At 35.6% G+C, this 19,415-nt stretch overlaps 2 protein-coding genes across 7 annotated transcripts; one reads left to right on the top strand and one right to left on the bottom strand.

Moving 5' to 3' along the window:
- Positions 1–2,102: 2,102 nt before the first annotated feature.
- Positions 2,103–11,773, top strand: LOC128030470 (syntabulin). 4 transcript variants are annotated; one of them, XM_052618131.1, is made up of 9 exons: positions 2,103–2,348; positions 2,648–2,669; positions 5,976–6,030; positions 6,157–6,334; positions 6,541–6,744; positions 8,405–8,504; positions 8,845–8,994; positions 9,719–9,871; positions 9,988–11,773. In XM_052618131.1, exons 3-9 carry the CDS (start codon positions 6,007–6,009, stop codon positions 11,141–11,143), a joined length of 1,965 nt encoding a protein of 654 aa, XP_052474091.1. In that variant the 5' UTR covers positions 2,103–2,348; positions 2,648–2,669; positions 5,976–6,006; the 3' UTR covers positions 11,144–11,773. The 4 variants fall into 4 exon arrangements, with proteins under 4 accessions (XP_052474091.1, XP_052474090.1, XP_052474089.1 ...); XM_052618130.1 differs by having other exon boundaries at positions 2,104–2,348; positions 2,651–2,669; positions 9,716–9,871; XM_052618129.1 differs by having other exon boundaries at positions 2,104–2,348; positions 9,716–9,871.
- A 1,027-nt stretch (positions 11,774–12,800) lies between these two features.
- LOC128030473 (receptor-binding cancer antigen expressed on SiSo cells) lies at positions 12,801–19,389 on the bottom strand. Of its 3 annotated transcripts, none has more exons than XM_052618139.1 (8): positions 19,287–19,389; positions 17,675–18,035; positions 17,167–17,263; positions 16,948–17,026; positions 16,166–16,324; positions 15,407–15,514; positions 15,149–15,240; positions 12,801–14,520 (listed from the first exon to the last, which is right to left on the bottom strand). In XM_052618139.1, exons 3-8 carry the CDS (start codon positions 17,247–17,249, stop codon positions 14,403–14,405), a joined length of 639 nt encoding a protein of 212 aa, XP_052474099.1. In that variant the 5' UTR covers positions 17,250–17,263; positions 17,675–18,035; positions 19,287–19,389; the 3' UTR covers positions 12,801–14,402. The 3 variants fall into 3 exon arrangements, with proteins under 3 accessions (XP_052474099.1, XP_052474097.1, XP_052474098.1); XM_052618137.1 differs by having other exon boundaries at positions 17,743–18,035; XM_052618138.1 differs by lacking the exon at positions 19,287–19,389 and having other exon boundaries at positions 17,743–18,353.
- Between the last annotated feature and the right edge of the window lie 26 nt (positions 19,390–19,415).

Genomic DNA, 19,415 nt, shown 5'->3' with positions numbered 1-19,415 from the left:
CCAATTTCCTGCAGATTTATACAAAGAAACTACTTCCTCACAACTTAATATTTTACTCTAGTGTAGACCATTTCCGCATCAGTCCTCCATCACAACTCTATAGTGTTTGGGGTTTATTTTAAATTAAATTAAAATGTAAAATTAAAATGTATTAAATATATGGATTTAGCAGACGCTTTCATCCAAAGCGACTTACAGTGAATTCAGGCTATCAGTGTTTACCTATCATATGTTGGGGAATCGGACCCCCAATCTTGCGCTTCATAGCGTGTGTGTGTGTGTAATGACATGGGTATGACACAGGTATTAAAAGGAGAGGGTGACTTATGAGGAAATAATTAACCAAAGTCCCCATTTTTCAAAACGCTTATAAAAGTTTTTTTGAGAAAGTAAAAATGCACAAAGTTTCCTGTGAAGGTTAGGTGTAGGTGTAGGGTTGGTGAAGGGCCATAGCATATACAGTTTGTACAGTATAAAAAACATTACGCCTATGGGATGTCTCCACTTTTCACAAAAACAGTGTGTGTGTGTGTGTGTGTGTGTGTGTGTGTGTGTGTGTGTGTGTGTGTGTGTGTGTGTGTGTGTGAGTGTGTTCACTGCTGTGTGTATGCACTTTGGATGGGTTAAATGCAGAGCACGTCACTTGTCGCTTATCAAGTCACATAAAACGTAAATTGTAGTTCCATTATCTACCATCAGAGGGCAGTAAAACACCATATTATTATAACTGCGTGCCCATCATAACAAACAAAACACTAAGGCTTATATATTCAGTCGGTCACTAGTATTTGCTTGACTTAATTTTTTATATCAACGCGAAAAATTATTGAACTAAATGAAACTGAATAAAATCATCTGTTTTGTATAAAATACGTTTAATAAATCTTCTGAACTAATTTGGATCTAATACTGAATTGAGTCTTCGACTGGGAGAATCTTATCTGGAGAATGACTTCCACTCGCAATGACTTTAAGCTCGTTTAGTAAGTTGACTTCAGCACCATGGAGAGCCGACGCCTCCACCCGCTGCTCTCAGGCTTCACTTGATTTCAGTAGGACTCAAGCTGAGAGAATGTACTTGATTTCAACATTTCAGATGTTAATTTAAACACTACATGAATAAAGAATTACCTAGGTTTGGTATTTTTGAAAAACCTGGTCGTACTGTCGACAATGTATTGCATAACCAACAGGTCGTTTACCATGTAGCTACCGTTTTAAAACGTTTTTAATCAGATAATACTAATAAACGATACTGTTATTCATTTATTTTAATTCATAATTATTTGATATTTAAGATCATTTTCTTTACTAGTTTTTTTATTTGCTTTAGTACAATTATTAAAATGGGTTTCCTTTAACATATTTTTATTTTAATCATTAAAATTAAGACTTGTTTAGTCAGCTCTTGGTTAGAAATGTATTCTGTGTATAGACATGAACTCACATGTGATGCCAGTGATGCCATAGAAGAACAATTTTGTATATATATATATATATATATATATATATATATATATATATATATATATATATATATATATATATATATATATATATATATATAATTTTTAATTTTTTTTACTTAATGTGAAGAACATTTTAATAAGCTAAGAACCCTTTTCCACTATAAAGAACCTTTTATTTTGTGCAATGGAAAGTTTCCGCGGATGAACCAACCATCTATGCCAATAAAGAATATTTAACAATGTAGGTCAAATCCCATTAACCATTAATAATGTGTACAACATTAACATAAAAATTTACTTTTGATGAAATCATAAGGTGTGACTAGTAAGTGTCATCAGTATATAATTCCTTACATTTATATAGCGCTTTTCTAGGCACTCAAAGCGCTTTACATAGACAGGGGGTTTCTTCTCATCCACCACCAGTGTGAAGCATCCACAACATCCAGAACGCCCACAACACACCAGCTTACCGGTGGAGAGGAGACAGAGTGATGAAACCAATCAGCAGATGTGGGGATTGTTAGGAATATATATAGCATGAACCAAATCAAATCCCAAATATTAAATTTCATTCGGCCATGAAAGGGTTAATTCTTGCTGCTCGTTACATAACACACTTGGACCGTTAGTGAGATTTACGTCGTCCTGGCGATGTCAATGTCCTCAGCCTCTTCTGCTTGAGCACGTACACTGATGCACTGAGATGTGGAACATTCTGGCTTCTCTCGCAGACAGACGCTGAGAGTCCATCACATCACATCACATCAGATCAAACCAGGGCTGAGGACCGAGAACGCGCAGTGTGTTGTTTTGAAGAGATAGGGAGGAGTGCATCCTTCACTCTCACTCACAGGAGTCCATCCACCACATCACAAGGCAAGTCTATTTAATTACTGCGTCACACAGTTGTTTACCAAAGTTGGTTTTATTAATACACATTTATTAACGGAAATAATGTTATGCATTATAATATTAATAGATATAGGCTAGTTTTTAAATAGAATACGACATGTTCTTTATTGCCTCTATATTCAACATGTTTGCTCTAAACTTAAATTACGCATTGCTGTTAATGAATTGTGTAAGTTTAATGTTACATTTGAAGAAACAACTAGAAAAAAATGTCAATTATATTTTCAAGTATAGTAATGCATGTGAATGTGTGTTTTTTTCAGCAGCTAAACGTCTGTCAATCAGGTACTGTCAATCAACTTTGTTTTAATTAAGAAATGTGTTTTACAAGCTGAAATAATATAAAACAATTTTTGTTTTATGAGTCTAGTTTTGACAGGATATTTACAGAATGCTATAAAACACTATAAAGATGTTTTAAAAGTTTAGTTTTTTATTTATATAATATAAAAATGGGAATTTTTTATTTATAATATCTTAATTATATATTGTACTGCCTTTCATTGTTACTTATTTAATATTTTTTTAGCATTTTATACTGTAATACAGTAAAAATAAATTACTGTATTACATTGTCAAGAAATTAAAATTAAAAAGTATATAAAAAAGTAAATAAATGAAATTTTGAGTCCATTTTTAATCAAATTATGAGATTTACCTGACTGCTAAAAATAGTGGTTTCAAAATGAAAAAGTGGGCTATTTTAACTCTACAATGAAACAGAAAATTAGTTAAAAAAGACAAAAAAATGCGGGGCAACATCCCAATGAATTAATTATCACCAGAAATAGAATATATAGAATAAAACTACCAAAATAATAATAAAAGCCCTTGTCGGTTAAAAAGGTATGTGCTTTACAGTATAGACTGTTACAGAAAAGAAAAGCGAATTGAGAAAAGAATTGCTCAAATTTGTAATGATGCACACTGAGTAATGTACAATGTTTTTTCAGAGAAAGCACTCAAAGCAAGTAGCAAATGCATTTGTGCACATTACTCTCCTCTCATTAACACTGAGTCATCCCTGCTTTCGTGGACTAATGACAGAATGAAGAGCCTCTGGTGCTAAGGCAACTGATTTAAAGTGTCTCTAAATTAAAAAATTACATTTTTAAATTAAATGTTGCCTCCTGGTGGAATGTCCTGTCCAAATCATTCAGAGTAGCTAGGTACTTAGCAAGAAAACACATCACTTCCATCTTTATTTGAACTCTAGCACTCTCTATTCTATTTCTAATCTTTAAAAAAGTCCCTTTTAGACTTGCACTCTATTCATTACTAACGGCTTGTATTCTTAAAAAAAAAACCACTAGCTTCTATATTATTTCTGTATTCTATCGATTTGCTTTCTTTTTATTTATCATTCAGTTATCAAATGCAAAAAAACCCTCTAACACTAGCTTGCTCTATTTCTATTCTATCTGTTTTATTTATTTATTATATAATGATAAAAACTTTACATGTACTGCATTAAGCTAACTGAGACGTGCTATAGCACTTGCATATCATTGCTCTCTTGTTCATTTTGATTGCTTCCATTATTCTTATTTGTAAGTCACTTCGGATAAAAGCGTCTGCTAAATGAAAGAATTAAGAAGTAAATAGATGTGTTGTGTCGACTACATATTTGGGCAGAAGAAGACAAACTTTGTTACATAACTGCATGTCAGAACTAAAAAGACTAAAAAGTTGTTCAAATAGATTATAATGAAAGTTTACAGTATATTTTGATAAAAGGGCTTAAGAACATATGTACACTCTCAGATAAAAAGGTTCAAAACTAGTACCAATATGTACCTTCAAGATCCTAATATGTATATTTTAGTGATAAATAAGGTACAAAGATGTACTTTTAGCTTTTGTACCTTTTTTAGAGTACTGCGCCAGTGATAACTCTGTAACTTTGATTCTGAGAGTGTGAGGTGAAGCAGATTTTTACTGTCTGGTTTTATGCAATCATTCTTCTTAATTAAACATGAGCAGTACATTACATAAGGTGTTATGAGTCAACAAATAACCTCTAACTCTGTGACTGCACTCCTGTTTAATCCCCTCAAGCCAGCCATGCCATTTGTATAGGATTGATGAGGTGATTTAAGAGAAATTGCATCAGTAACTTCTAACTCAAGCTGAAACTAGTTTCAGCTTTTCAGTTGGGCTGACATGAGGTAAAAACACTAAGCTTCTGGTCCTGAGTTTGACAGTCAAGCTAATTGGCCAAGTAGAAAAAAAACACTTTTTTTTTTGTTTGTTTTTTTGCGCGTCAGCTCTGCATTTATTTAATCAAAATAGAGTAAAGCAGTTCAGTGTTATGACAATTTCAAATAACTGTATTCTGTTTTAATATTTTAAAATGTAATTTATTTCTGTGATGGCAAAGCTGAATTTTCAGTAGCCATTACTCTCTTCAGTGTCACATGATCACATTCAGAATCATTCTAATATGCTCATTTGCTGCTCAACTTATTATCCCAGTTGAAAATGGTTTTGCTGCCTTATATTTGGATAGAAACCTGATGAATAGAAATTCAAAAGAACATTTATACGAAATAAAAATATTTTGCAACATTACATTATTTTTTATCAATTTAATGCATCCGTGCTGAATTAAAGTATTAATTTATTTCAAAAACATCTTTTGTTAATGATAATGTACATTTTCATTTTCAGTTCCCTTGCTGTACATCAAATCCTTTTTTTCTTTAAACAAAGCACAAAAATATAAAACAACATAATACTTGCATAATTTAAAAGGAGGTGGTGACATAAGATACTCAAAGTTAAGTAGCATGCTTTCCTTATCCGAAAGGAATGAGCGACCTACATTAAGGTTGTGTTTTGACTTCTTTTGTAATGAAACATGACATCCGGACAAAAAAATGGAAAGCAGCGAGCACCCAGCTATGCAACAAGTGTCAGCCTTAAGGAGACAATTACATCATCCACATTGAAAACAACCATCACCCTTATATAACCAAGACAAACTGAGAAACAAGGCACAGGCAACACCAACATACACCACTAGTGACAGAAAATGGACCAATGACGTCATAGTCAATCAAGCGTGTTGCATGATATTAAATTATTCAGCCCTTGGGCTTTGGTCTGTTAGTTATAAGCCGATCTGGAACACCTAAAACAATTAAATAATCTCCAGAAGGGTGGGGATTTATCATCTCTCTACCTAGACAAGGATTAAATTGACCATATTACTTCCTCATCCAAGTACCAAGCCTTTTACGTAACACTTGGTAAATTCTCTGATCATCAGAATAATTATGTTTAATAATACCACTGGATCAGTTTAATTTAAAATGAGATTTCCTAATTCCAAGTACTAGTGAATTAATTTATATTTAGTGGGTGCCTGAAACTCCAGTATGATAATGCACAACATTTTATGAAAACATATATTTAGTATTTAAGCATTAATATTGTAGCCTGGCACCAGAACCATTCATAATCTGGGTTAAACCAGCCTGGCATCTTGCATCATGTCCTCATTCATTTTTACACTATTATCTTACTTTATTCTGGGGATTTTTGTCATACCAAAACATGTTCAAGCAATCTGTTTTTCTTTTTTTACAGTTTTACTTGACATATTCCCTATTTAAGAAGAATGGGACATTTTCAGACATATGAGGTGCTTAACTATCTTTAAATCATTTCTGCATAAACACATTTTTAAGACATGCAAGCAAGATTTATACCGGATACTAAAACAACTTTAAGGAATCAAGCATTATTCCGATTTTTTAATTTCCTGCAGGTAAAGGAAAAGGGAAGCATGCGCAGCCGTATCCCTCGATTTGTCCTCCACCCCTTGCGTACTAAAGCAGAGGAGTCATCAGTGTCCAACATGCCATTGTCAGAAGAAGAGAGCAAGGATTTTGACATTAGCTCCCAGCACTCGAAAAGAACAATCAGTCCCAACAGCCTGTCCTCAGGTAGCCCACAAGAGCTCGCCATGATTTCACACAATCCTGATAAGATACTTGGGAATTTTATTTCAAAATAAAATGTTGTATCCACACTGAAATGTCCTTTTTTGGCTTTTATGTGTTGATGGCCTTGTATGTTTGACCTCTCTGATAAGGAAAAGCACAGTAGTATAACCTTAAATCATAATTTCCACTTGGTTCTGTTTTCTCAGATGATACTGGATGCCCAAGCAGTCAATGTGTGTCACCAACCAAGACCCTATCAGGCTCTGACAACAGCCCATTGGGTTCGCCCGCTCTGGGAGAGCGCAAGGTCAAGGTGAAAAGAGTTCGGATGAACATAGTGGCCGAGTGGAGCACACCCACACAGAAGCACAAGCGAGAGAAGCAACAGCATTCACCCATTATGCAAAAAGGTAATTTTATTTCTGCAATTATTACCAACTTTTTTTGATTCGATTAATATTTTTATATATAATATTGTTTTATTTTTATATATTTTGTATACGTTTATTTTAAAATAATACCAGTAATAATTGCCTTTCCAATGCTCAAAAACACATCAATCAGGCACAATAATTTAAAAGAAAAAAATTATTTATATGATTTTTGAATCATATAAAGATTATGAATATGACATCAGGTCAAATAATGAATGTTTACAGAACTGCATGTTTCCTGTATTTAAAAAAAGTAGAGAATCGTTTGGTTTAGAAATATAATGTTTGATTAGTTAGATACACAACCACGGCTACTGAACCTACAATGACAGTTTGCACATGGGATCTTTATCAGCTTGTGTGCACTGGGGTGCAAGTTCAAACACGAAAACTCTGTTTTGAAACAAGTTTGTGATGAGTAATTATTTTATGTATTGTCCTGGTTGCACATGCCTGTTTAATCCATTTAAATGTTCTTGGGATTCTGCTTGAATGGGTTTCTCTGAAGACGTTTTTTGAAAACAGAAGAAAAAAAATGGAAACAACAAAATCCAGGATGCAGCAGGTGCCATGTGCTTAATTAACCTTTCTGATAGATTGGTTGGTTTGTAGATGGCCAATCAGTGCACTTAAAAGCAGTTGGCTCCTCCCATAGTCTGTGAGAATTCACAGCAATTGAGCTTGATTTGTATTGAGCAACTTGCACAGTTTTGTAATTGTTAGTGAGTTTGTCACATTTGGTTGGTTAGTTAGGTAGATAGTAGCACGTAAAAAAAAAAGTACACACTTTATCATGGTTTTGTCAAAAGGAAAGAGATGCTTCTCAGGTGTGTATATTTAAATAGTATTTTTTGAATGTGTATTTTAAAGTAAAATCAAGGTCCTGAATTATCGTACCCCTTTTTTAGCATATCTTTGTCTTTCAGTCAACTCCTTTTGAATTTAATGCTTAATAAATGTTAGTTTTTGATTCGATTTTTAGATTATTACTTGATCTGATACAAGAATGCCTAATATACTTCAGATGATTTCTATTCCCTCTTCAATGATATTTCCAGGAAGTATGTAATTAGTATTATTTCTCTTTAGTCTTTAGTTTAGCAGTAACATAATAATAAAAGAATATCTCATGCTTTAAATTTTTGTTTTACAACTTTAAATCTAATGATAATTTTGCAGTTAACATGTTGCAAGATAGAAAAACATGGCTACTTTTGAATGGCTGTCAAAGTAGAAACCGTGTAGTGACAGCATCTACCAGCAGGGTCTGATTTCTAAAGCTAGCTAGGCAAAAGTTAATGGCTGCAGGTAAGGCGATATTCAAGCTTACATAAAAGTGCTGAGAGAAACCGAATGTGAAGGATTCCTCTGTCACTTAAAAAGATTCAGTCCCTGACTTCCTAAGCCTTAGCTCTTCCATAATGGAGGCAGACAATGTTCATCACAGAACTCTGTAACCCTATATCCTCTGACAAGCCTCTTTGATCTTGCTATATGCTAATTAGAAATGTGCATTGGGTTGGGCATTTGATGGCTTTGAAGTTTCTACACTGTCTTTTTAGATACCCTTGAATAGATATGTTTAGCTTTTTAGAGGAAACTTTAGACTTCTGATCCCCTGTTTTACGCACTATAGGCAGTGAGACAGATTTCAGCTCATCTAGAAGCACTGGAAGCTACAAGACACATGAAACTCAGCCCAGCAACTCTGCAGGGAAGAACTCATCTTCTCGCAGGTACAGTTTTTATGCTTTATTTTATGTTCCTGAAGCTTAATCCAAGCTGATTTGTTTTGAATTTTTGTTTGTTATTCTGTGTCAGATTTTATATTTCATGTACTTTTAGTGAGTAAAACATTGATACAGTATACATCATTGTTGTCACCATGATATGATGTGAATGTTTAATTCAGTAAATTACATACGCACATTTTGGTAAATGTACAGTAGTAGGTTAACAAGATATTCCATGTATACTGCTGCAAGAAAGAGTTGCATGGTAGATTGTTGTTCTAGACATAGCCTACGTCTTGCTATTTACTGTCCTGTCCTATTTGCTTGCTCTTATCTCCCTCAGCCGTGGGTTTCAGATCAGAAGCCTGCCTGTGTTCAAGCCCGCAGGAAGCCCTTCTGCCCCTCGCGATGCAGAGCTTTATGCTCCATACAGGACACCCCCAAAAGCCCCCTCCATTACCAACAGCAGTAGCAACTCCAGTTCTACCAGAAGGTATGGACAAAGAGGCAGAAACAAACAGATGGAAGGAAGTCGAGTACACGATAGATAAAATGTATATAATGTAGGGATCAGGAGATAGTGTTAACGTGTCCTCAACCTCTTCACAGAATAAAGGATTAGATTGGTCATGGTTTGGCTGTGCCAGGCTTTGAGGGGATTTTGACAAAATTGTCTGCTCTCATTTTGCCCACGCAGACAGAAAATCCATTGGCTGGCTGATAGGACTAGAGTGTTTTTCAGTACTACATTTTTGTAGAGGGTGAGGGGGGCATTAATATTTCATGTGCACACAGTCAGTATGTTTGAAGATATTTAAGGTGTGCCACTTAGCTTATTGATAGCATGATGTGGTATTTCTAGGTTTTTAGTTTTCCTTTTTATGGGATGGAGGATTTCTTGTTGAAATTAGTGTTTCAAGTTTATTCTGGTATATGTGGTTTCCTTTTTAACTACAATCTCCTTTTTTTTTTTTTTTTTCATCCAAGCACAGATTGTGTGTGCTCTGTAATACCTCTCTGGGCTTCTCCAGGGTCCTTGTTTGTTCTTCCATTTTTTAATCTCTGGCACAGATACAAATTTGACTTTAAATCAGCATAGCAGGTTGCTAGGGTATTGTGCCTCTTGTTTTACTGCCTGGTAACAGGGCCACTGAAACTTTTATGTTGGCATGTTTCATCAAATATAAAAAGGTAAACTTGCTTTTTACTTTTAGAAGAACGACTCCTGTACGCTACCATTCCTGCGGAGACAATCATGGCATCAAACCTCCCAATCCAGAGCAGTACCTTACCCCTCTACAGCAGAAAGAGGTAGCCATACGACACCTCAAGACAAAACTCAGAGACTCACAGAACACCATTTGTGACCGGTAAGAGCCTGCTTTTAATACTTGCCCTAATGCGTTGCTGAAATTGCAGTTCCCTCTAGAGCTCTGACACAATTCGAAAACTGATATCACACATTTTCCACATTGATGGGTTACAGGGAGGCTGAGATTGGGGAGCTGAAGGCCCAAATAGGGCGTATGCGAGAGGACTGGATAGAGGAGGAATGCCACCGTGTGGAAGCTCAGCTAGCTCTTAAAGAAACACGCAGAGAGATCAAGCAGCTGCGGCAAGTGGTGGAAACCATGAAGAACAGTCTCATGGAGAAGGACAAGGGCATCCAGAAGTATTTTATTGACATAAACATTCAAAACCGAAAGCTGGAGTCCTTGCTCCTCAACATGGAGCTGGCGCAGAATGGCTGCAGCTTACAGGATGAGCCAACACTGGACTTTATCTGTGAGTCTTCAGAAAGTTCCGCTGCAGGCAAGTTGGAGATGGAGGTTCATGGTGAAGAACAAGCGGTGGAAGAGATGGCTGATAGTGGACTGGTGGCCAATGATGAGATGGCCAGCAGAGCAGAGATCCTGGAGCAGGTTCTCATGTCCACTGCAGTTGATTCCAGTCAGGATGGTGGCACCAAGGTCATTCCCCAACCAGGACTGTCCAACTTGGAGCTGAGTGTCTCGGAAAAGAGCACAGAGGGACATATCTCAACCGACCCCTTTGATGCAGAAGATAAAAGTGTCCAGACTGATGAGATGATTTACACTGCTGATCTCCAAGCCCTCCTTTTCCAGCTGCTAAAGCTCCAAGGTGGTGGCTTCCCTGGCCTTCTTATTTCTTCACCCCACCAATCCCAGGAATCACCTTCAGCACAGGTTCCCAAAAAGGTTGAGGACTTGCCTGAAGCACAAAAACCCATAAAGGAGGAGGATTTACCTGAAGCACAAGACGAAGTCAAAGATGTTGGCCCCATTTGCACCAGTACTGCCCAAAACAGTGATCGTGATTCCAGTCTGGGTTTTTCTCAGTCCAAAATGAGTCCCCAGTTCATGGAAGAGCCAAATTTCAACCTCAAGAATCCCAAGAACACCTCCAGCATGGCAGTGGTGGGAAAAAGCCACTGGAGCAACAACTTCTTGGTTGATCTGGTTGCAGTGGCGGCACCTGTTCTCCCCACGGTGGCGTGGCTCTACTCGCAGCATGGTTTGGTCGGAGGGGCTCCTGTGTACAACATTGCAGCTTTAATTCGAGGCTGTTGCATTATGGGATTGCACTCACTCCGCCATGTCTCTCACAGGCCAGACACTTAGTGGCCCTCACACACAGTTACAACAAGAGCACTTATAAATGCAATCTTAAAGTAGAAATTGTTCTTGTTCACCTGTGATTTATTTGCATACACTTATTTTACATTGAGTTGTGAATCATTCCTACTTTGCACTATGTATTTTTGCAATCTGAGGCACAAAGGATGAATTTAAGGGGAAATAAAGGGACTTGTTTTGTCTTTTTTTGTTATTTATTGCTCTGTTTAAGTATTTTTTGCATAATCTGATCATCTGGGTAGGTGATTGTTGCTCGAGTCTTGTTCTTTGCTGACTGCTATTCCCTGCTTTTTATAAAAGAGTCATTTAGTGTGGCAATAGGGGTTAACTGTCAGTTGGCCGTTGTTGTAGTTAAAATCTCACGTGTGTTCCAAAAGAAAAAAAAAACCTTCTGCCAAAGCTTACATGTGTTCAGTGTTTTGTTAAGTGAAACTGTATTCCTCTCCCTGGAGTTAAAGCTTTTACATGTTGCACTGTGAACTAACATTTTCCTATAAATGGCAGCACTTTCCACAGTACAGCAAACACTTGTTATGTGCCTGAGCTATGTGCAATATTTTTGTTTATATCAGATGTATATCATATTTATTATTAAGGCATGGAAAACCTCTACAATTTTGGACTTTTATTGTATGTTAGAGCATAGGAAAGGTATTCCATGATTGATATTTAAACTTGTATTACTTTTCTAGGCCCACACTAAATCAGTGCTCACAAAAAGCTCTATAGAATTAGAATGAATGACATTTACAAAGTGGTACAAATCCTCCACCATTTGCATGTTTGCTAATGTGATAATGCTTTCAACTACCAATAGGAGCACAGTATTTTATATATATATATATATATATATATATATATATATATATATACTTTTTGTAAGGATACTGCAGATTTGCCCCTTAAATTAGTGCAGAAAATGCAAAACAGTCTGTTGATTACATCTGGGCCCATTTTCCAGCTATATCTCCTATTAATAAAACTAATTAATACATAAATGTAATAAAATCTTGTGTGCACAGCAAGTGTGATTTAATCACTGATCTTTTAGCTTGAATTCTTTGCTGTTTACAAGATTAAGTTTATTTGGACAGCTACTTCTTGTTTATGACCTTCATATGCATATGCATTCAGGCCAAATAAAAAAATTACCCTCAGTCTAAGACATGAATGTCCCCATAACTGACGAAACAAAGAAGTTTTGAACTTCAATGATTTAAGAGAAATCCTGCAGGCAGCAACAGTTAAAAGTGCATTAATCCTTATTTAATGGACCTGCAGGGTACACACACAAGAATCCAAAAACATTTTATATCATACAAAATATATGGAGTGTATGAACCTCAACACTGCTATATTCAGAAGCTGAGACTAAAGCAACCATTACACAGCAAGTGTGGACCCCTGGGCCGCCTGAAAAACACATAGTACATCTGTTACCAGATGGGACTTGACTATTGCATAACACACAACCCTGCATGCACAAAATAGCAAGACTGAGAAAATGCTTGCTATAATGTACCGTTAACCCAGTTGGACACTACAGTTAGCTTTTAGCTCTGTTCCAGACTATGTACTGTAAAAGTGTTAATATGATTTTGTTGAGGCATTTTTTTTTATCTCAATGCATTTTTGGTGCATAGAATCTTTGAACAGTGTTTATATATTTTTTATTTAATGAACACATACATTTTATTTAATGAACATGGTCCAAAAATCTTGATTACAGAGACAAACTCATGTGAAAAACATGAAGTCCGGTGTGATAAAGATGCGCATAGCTGCAGAAGACAGCATGTAATGTATATTTCAGTCATGGTTTATTTTCCTCTCTCGTCTAGGTGGGTAAAGCTGTGGGAGGGTTGGTTGGTTGGCCGGGGGGCGTTGCTGAGGCAGATGGGGATTATGACATCATAATCTCAGAGCTGGAATATTCCTCCGGTCCGGACAATGCGTCTGACCTTGAATATCACAAATAATAGCACATGTATTCCAGAGGCAGCTCTATGATGCTGACTGAACTAGTCTGGATACTAACAGATCGAATAAAGTCTTGTATTCCTAATTATGTTCAGAGACCCAATGACTTTCTTTTTACTTTGGTGCAGAAATTACAGTAGAAGAACCTTGAAGCCTCCAGTTAAAATGAACCATTGAAGCGATAACTGAAATGTTTATTACAGCTAAGGACGTACCGTGAAAAATTGTAAAAACAACTTAAAAAGGCATGAGCATGCATGAGCTGGGGACATAAATCATAGCTAAAAGTGTGATTTTATTCAGATTTTCAATATCTGTACCTGTGGCTCTCATGGCTTTATGTTCCTTTATAATCACATTATGCAGAAGTTTATTTCAGCACCACCATCATCATCATCATCCTCGTTGTATCAATAAACATGATCAATTTATATTCAAGAGATAAGAAATGTTTTAATAGCAAAAGACAAGCCGTTCTCCTGGTGAAACTGCTTTAAAATAAACTGTCAATATTTTTTCTTACTAAAGATAAAATATGGTTCAGTTGCCAATTTGGATATTTTACAAATTCCAGAGTTTCCATAACGACCAACCCACGTCTCTTAAAAGCGGTTTCTTTGAGCCTCAGTTACATACTGAATATCTCTGCTCTCTATTCACACTGACAAATATGAATTCCTTGCCTCAAATTTCTGTCTTTGGAAAAATCAAGATCAAACTGTAAGGTCGTAAAAGATTATTCACAAGTAAGCCCATGATTATCAGGTAAACAGAATTGTAACAGATTAGAAAGACAGCGAAACAGAAAGTGGCGAGCGAAAACCCAAGGTTGCATAAATTTGATTATTCTGAAATATTGAGATATCACCCAATATCAGGTCCAGTGTTTCAAGCACAAGACTTTGATGAAGAAAAACAGGTGGGGGAAAAGGCAAAAAAACAAAAACAAATATGATATGTTTTTCTGGAAATCATTCAAGTGTTATAAATACTGACAGAAAAACACGATCTTTCCTCAAGTGCACAGTAAGAACAGTCACAACATCTCATTAAACATAAGGGAAGATTCTTTGTGCTGTGTTCAGTCCAATACAAAAAAGAAAAACCCCCCAAAATAAAATACAAAACAAAAATCCCTAATGTGGCCGATGGATATCCCAAAGAGATGAAGACAGTAGTATGGTGTGCAGGACAAAACCAGGTCAAATGTAATATGAACAGTTGTTTGGCTGTTGCTTTGAGTGTCCGGTGCGCTGTATTAATGTTATGAAAGTTTGACAGCAATCTTCTGCTCTTTTTTCATTATTCTCTGTGCCTCTTTCTCTATTTTCTTCCTCTGTTGCTCCATGGCACGTCTCTCTCTCTCAGCCAGCTTCTGCTGCCTGTGTACACCACAGACAAAGAAAGATATATTTTTTATGTTTATCAGTAATCAGTAGTCTGTAAAGACAATTAAAAATCATGCCCTTTCAAATATGATGATATATGATAGATCAAAGTAAACCCAAAAATTCTGTCTTCATTTATTCACCTTCATGTCATTCCAAACCTGGAGTGACCAGAAACCCAAGCATTTCCAGTTCCCAGTACTTCCATTGTACTTTTTATCCACACAGTGGTAGTCTATGGGAACTGAAACTGTTATCAACATCCTTAAAAATAATATTTTATATACAACATTGAGAAAGAAGTGGACACAGGATTGGAATGACGTAAGGGTAGTAAATGATGACACTATTTCATTTTTAGGTGACCTGTCCCTTTAATCATGATCTGGCACAATGCAGTGGAGGTTGAAAACAACTGTGCTTGTACACTGACACCTAGTGGACAAACTCATAAAACCACCACGTTCTCCCTTTAAATGGATTGACCCTCTATTCATAAAAAAATAAAAATCTGTTATTTAGTTAGTTATCTACATATAAGTGATTTACTATTGCAGATATCAAGGGAAACATGTTTATGTTGTACAGCATCACCTCACAGTCCGCTGGTAAGGTAGCTTACCTCAGCACTTCCTCTGCCTCCCAGGCTGCATCTGCCTCATCCTCCCAGGCATTGGTGTCCTCCTGCCAGGTGTCAAGGTCCCCCAGCTCCGCCTGCAGCACACAGAGACATTGTGTTTTCTGATCACATACCACTTGATCCAACATATTAAAGTGATGAGATCTGCTGGAGTTGGAGGACTCCCAATAAATCCTTTTTTTTTGTGTGTTAATTGGCCTCCTAATAACTGATTATCAGTCTTTAGACTGTATCACTCACAGAGGGCTGGATGAAGGACATGTTCTGAGTGGCAGCTAGTCGGCTGGAGAAACCTGAGGAGCTGTCTGGCATAGAGAAATTCAGAGGTTCCCTTTTCTTCAAGACAATCTGGAAAAAGAGCACAAAATGGAAATGAAATGATTATTTTAGAACTCCTTCAGGAATCATTCTAATATGCTAATCTGGTGCCCAAGAAATTATTATTATTATTATTATTACTAATGTTGATGTTTTTTCAGGCTTCTTTAATCAATCTTTAATCAAGTTCAAAAGAACAGATTTATTTGAAACAGAAATTAATTTTAAAAAAAATGTTTTATCACTTTTGAACAATTTGTAGAAATTATTTGCTGACTCCAAACTTTTGAATGATATTGCATATTACACAAAAATGGGACTGAGGAGGTCAGCAGTACCACTGCATTAGTCCTTTAACAATATCTGGCCAATTATTCATCACAAGGTGATGAAAACTTTCTAGAATTTTTCACATTAGACTATAAAAATCTCTTATTTTACTAGGATTTAATTTCCATATGCCCTATTTAAAGAAATAAATTGTTAACAAATTGTATATATTTTTTATATTGTTTTTAAAAGAGAAAACAAGAGAAGAAGAGTTACTATGATGTATTAACATAAAATATGAAAACTATAGGACAGAATTTTTTTTTTTTTTTTAAACTACGACAGAAGATATAAGAGATAAGAAATAAATGAACTGGCAGCCGATGTAACCCCCACAAATACTGAGCCTACCTTCTGGGTTTTCCTGATGGTGGGAGCCATGTCTTTGAAGTAGTCTGGCTCTTCTTCTTCAGCTTCATTCTGTGGAGGGGGAACTATCCCGTTACCTCCTTCAATTTTGATACTAGTGGGAGCGTCCTCATCCCATGAGCTCCACTCTTCAATCTCCGGCTGAATTCAATTATACAGCAAACATTCACTCATTACATCAAACAAAGGTCATTAGTAGAAACAGTCATCTTCCCAGTTTCATTCTAAAAAACTGTGCTTTATTTTTGTCATTCTCATAGATGCATACGAATGCATGGCTTTTATTTGTAATTTGAAAAGCTCTTTTAATTTCATACTGATAGGAATACTTAATCTACATCCCCTATGAAAGCCACTATTAAGGCCAGAACATTATTTTCAAGACCATTTTGTAATGTTTGAAATATGTCTCTAACGCTGACCAAAATATTAATTTGATCAAAACGTTAAACAACAACAACAAAAAAACAGTAATATTGTGAATAGCATTTCATATTTTAATATAATTTAAACTGTAATTTATTCCCATGATGGCAAAACTAAATTTTCAGCAGCCATTACTCCAGTTTTCAGTCACATGATTCAAGATTTATTTAAAACATAATGTATTGTAACAATATACTTTTATTTTAAAATTAGATTATATAATATTGGCCAAAAATTGTACTTTTTCTATGCAAACTATTTTTCTTATGACCCATTTCCCAACCAATCACCATAGCAAATATTCCAATATTCATCTTCAGCACGATGCATTCTCTAACCTGTTTTGGTGCAGAGGAATAATCAACTGTGGTCGGAAGGGTGATCTGATCCCCGCTTAGCTTGCGTGACCTTCCAGCCCTACATTAAAAAAAAAGACAACAGACGAAACTCAGCATCATGTCTGTTAGGGACACACATTCTCATCTCCGGATCCTCTTATGTCAACAGTCAAAATGAATATGTATCAAATTGAACAAAAGAGTATAAAACTTACTCACCTGCAAATCAGTCTCTTCAAGAATGACAGAATAGATGCCAAGCAGGTGCATATTTTAAAAAGGCGAAACTGTGTGATGGCCATGTTATGACTGATATCTAAAGAGAGAAATAATAAAGGGGGAAAGGGTGTTAATTAATTCTTCATTTCAAAATAGAAACGCATCAAACCTAAAAAAAAAAAATTAAGACAAGCAACGTCAGCAGTTCAGACGTAGATTATATTTGATGTTACTCTAAAGAATCCATGCAGAGTCCTTGGACACTAATGCTATTTCAACAATTTGCAAACGTTCTGTTCTGAGGTTTAATTTGATGAATAAATTTATATAAAAAATATATATATAATTTTTTTTTTGTGTGTGTGCTTCAAGTTTGCCATACTGACCTTTACCATCAACAACCATGGAAACAAATGTACTACAATAGCAATTGCTAATGTTAGCAACAAGCAAAGCCAGCTAACTAAACATCTGTGTTGCCTAATGAGGTTACTTCGCTTTAACTTACCTTCACAGAGCTTGTAAGCGTATGTGTGTTATAAAACGGCGAATATCCATCAAACGTCAGCTACTCACCGGTCAGGTCAATTAAAGAGAGATGATGTGGATAGAATCATAGCACGGAGATAGCAGACTGATGCAAACACAACACTTGGTCTCTACAGATGGGACGAATCAGGGAGATTAGTGTGTTTTGGCAAAGAAAGCGTTCAGGAGAACAGACCCATCATGAATAGCGACTGTCAAGGTGGTCATTCTCATCCATATTACTCTGATGCAGGCAGCCATCGTCCCTTCATTGTACCTCCTCACACCAACGGGGAACTGGAGTCTATGGGTTGCCAGATTGTCCGCATAAAATAATTTTCCTGGGTTAAAAACATAGACTTTATAAAAACGTGTTAAAACGGGTAAATCTTTTTTTGATGCCAGGGAAGGAGGTAAATACACAATTTATGATTATGGACAGGAAAAAAACAACTACAACAACAACTGTTCATACTAGCTCTGTACTTATGCCTCATAAACCAGTGAAATACGCAACAATCATTAACCAGGACTATTTTGTATGAGCTGTTAATGTCAAATATAAATATAAAATACAATTACAATTTGAAATTGTCAATCATTATTATTTTGTTTAACAATGTGGTTGGCAATTTGGCAACCCACATGTTGGGCTATTTTGCGCAAATTTTATGCGACGCTTTACGCTTTACGCTCAGTTACACCACACAATAAAAGTCCGTGCTAAAACCAAACCTGCTAATAAATAAATAAATAAAATGAATATTGCACACATTGATTTCAGTAAGGGACAGTTCAACCAATACTAGGTCATAATATAAAAAAGTTATAAAATTATATGACAGGGTTTTCATTAACTCATTCTGAAATATAAATATGTGTTCTATAAATGAGAAACAAAATTGATCTATCCAAACTGAAATGTATAGGCTAACGAACAATTGTTACCTTTACTAATTTATATCTATTTTACTATATCAGTACTTGCATATTTGGAAATAAAAACCAAACTGCAAGAAATTGAAGAGCGAATTATTTTATTATTATTATTATTTTGTTGTTGTTCAAGACACTAAAACATTAAAACATTATCAACGCCTCAAACCACAAGTTTACTTTCTCAGTCAATTTAATACATATAAATAAATAGACTAGAATGGCAAACAGCAATCTTAAAATATATATATATATATATATATATATATATATATATATATATATATATATATATATATATATATATATATATATATATATATATATATATATATATGGGTGGGGGCCTAAATAATAGTTGTATTTATTTATTTGTTTTCCCTTTTTGAAAGCAATCACTATTAACGTTTATAAGTGTCTAGGTAAACAACGATATATACTTTTCTCAACGATATATACTTTTCTCAGCGCTGTGGGGACGAACCAATCACAGTCGTTTGTGATTACTGGAAGGGATATATTTTAAAGTCGTTTTACAAGACTCGATCGCGCTGACATTCATTTTGTGTACCAGATTAAAATTCTTATGAAGCAACAGGCTTTAAAATTGTTATGTTTTTAATACAACAAAATATTCCCAATAGAATAAAATCAACCTGAGGCGGCTCCTCCAAATAAAAGACCCTCAAGTTTCAGTCTCCCAGGCAACTCCTGCAGTCCAAAGACTCGTTCTCTAGAACTGGTTTCCATTTCGGATCGTGATCTAGCGAAAGGGAGGTGTGGCT

This window comes from Carassius gibelio, chromosome A16 (assembly GCF_023724105.1).
Source record: "Carassius gibelio isolate Cgi1373 ecotype wild population from Czech Republic chromosome A16, carGib1.2-hapl.c, whole genome shotgun sequence".
In the NCBI taxonomy this organism is placed as follows: Eukaryota; Metazoa; Chordata; class Actinopteri; order Cypriniformes; family Cyprinidae; genus Carassius; species Carassius gibelio.
This window is presented reverse-complemented; position numbering and strand designations above follow the sequence as displayed.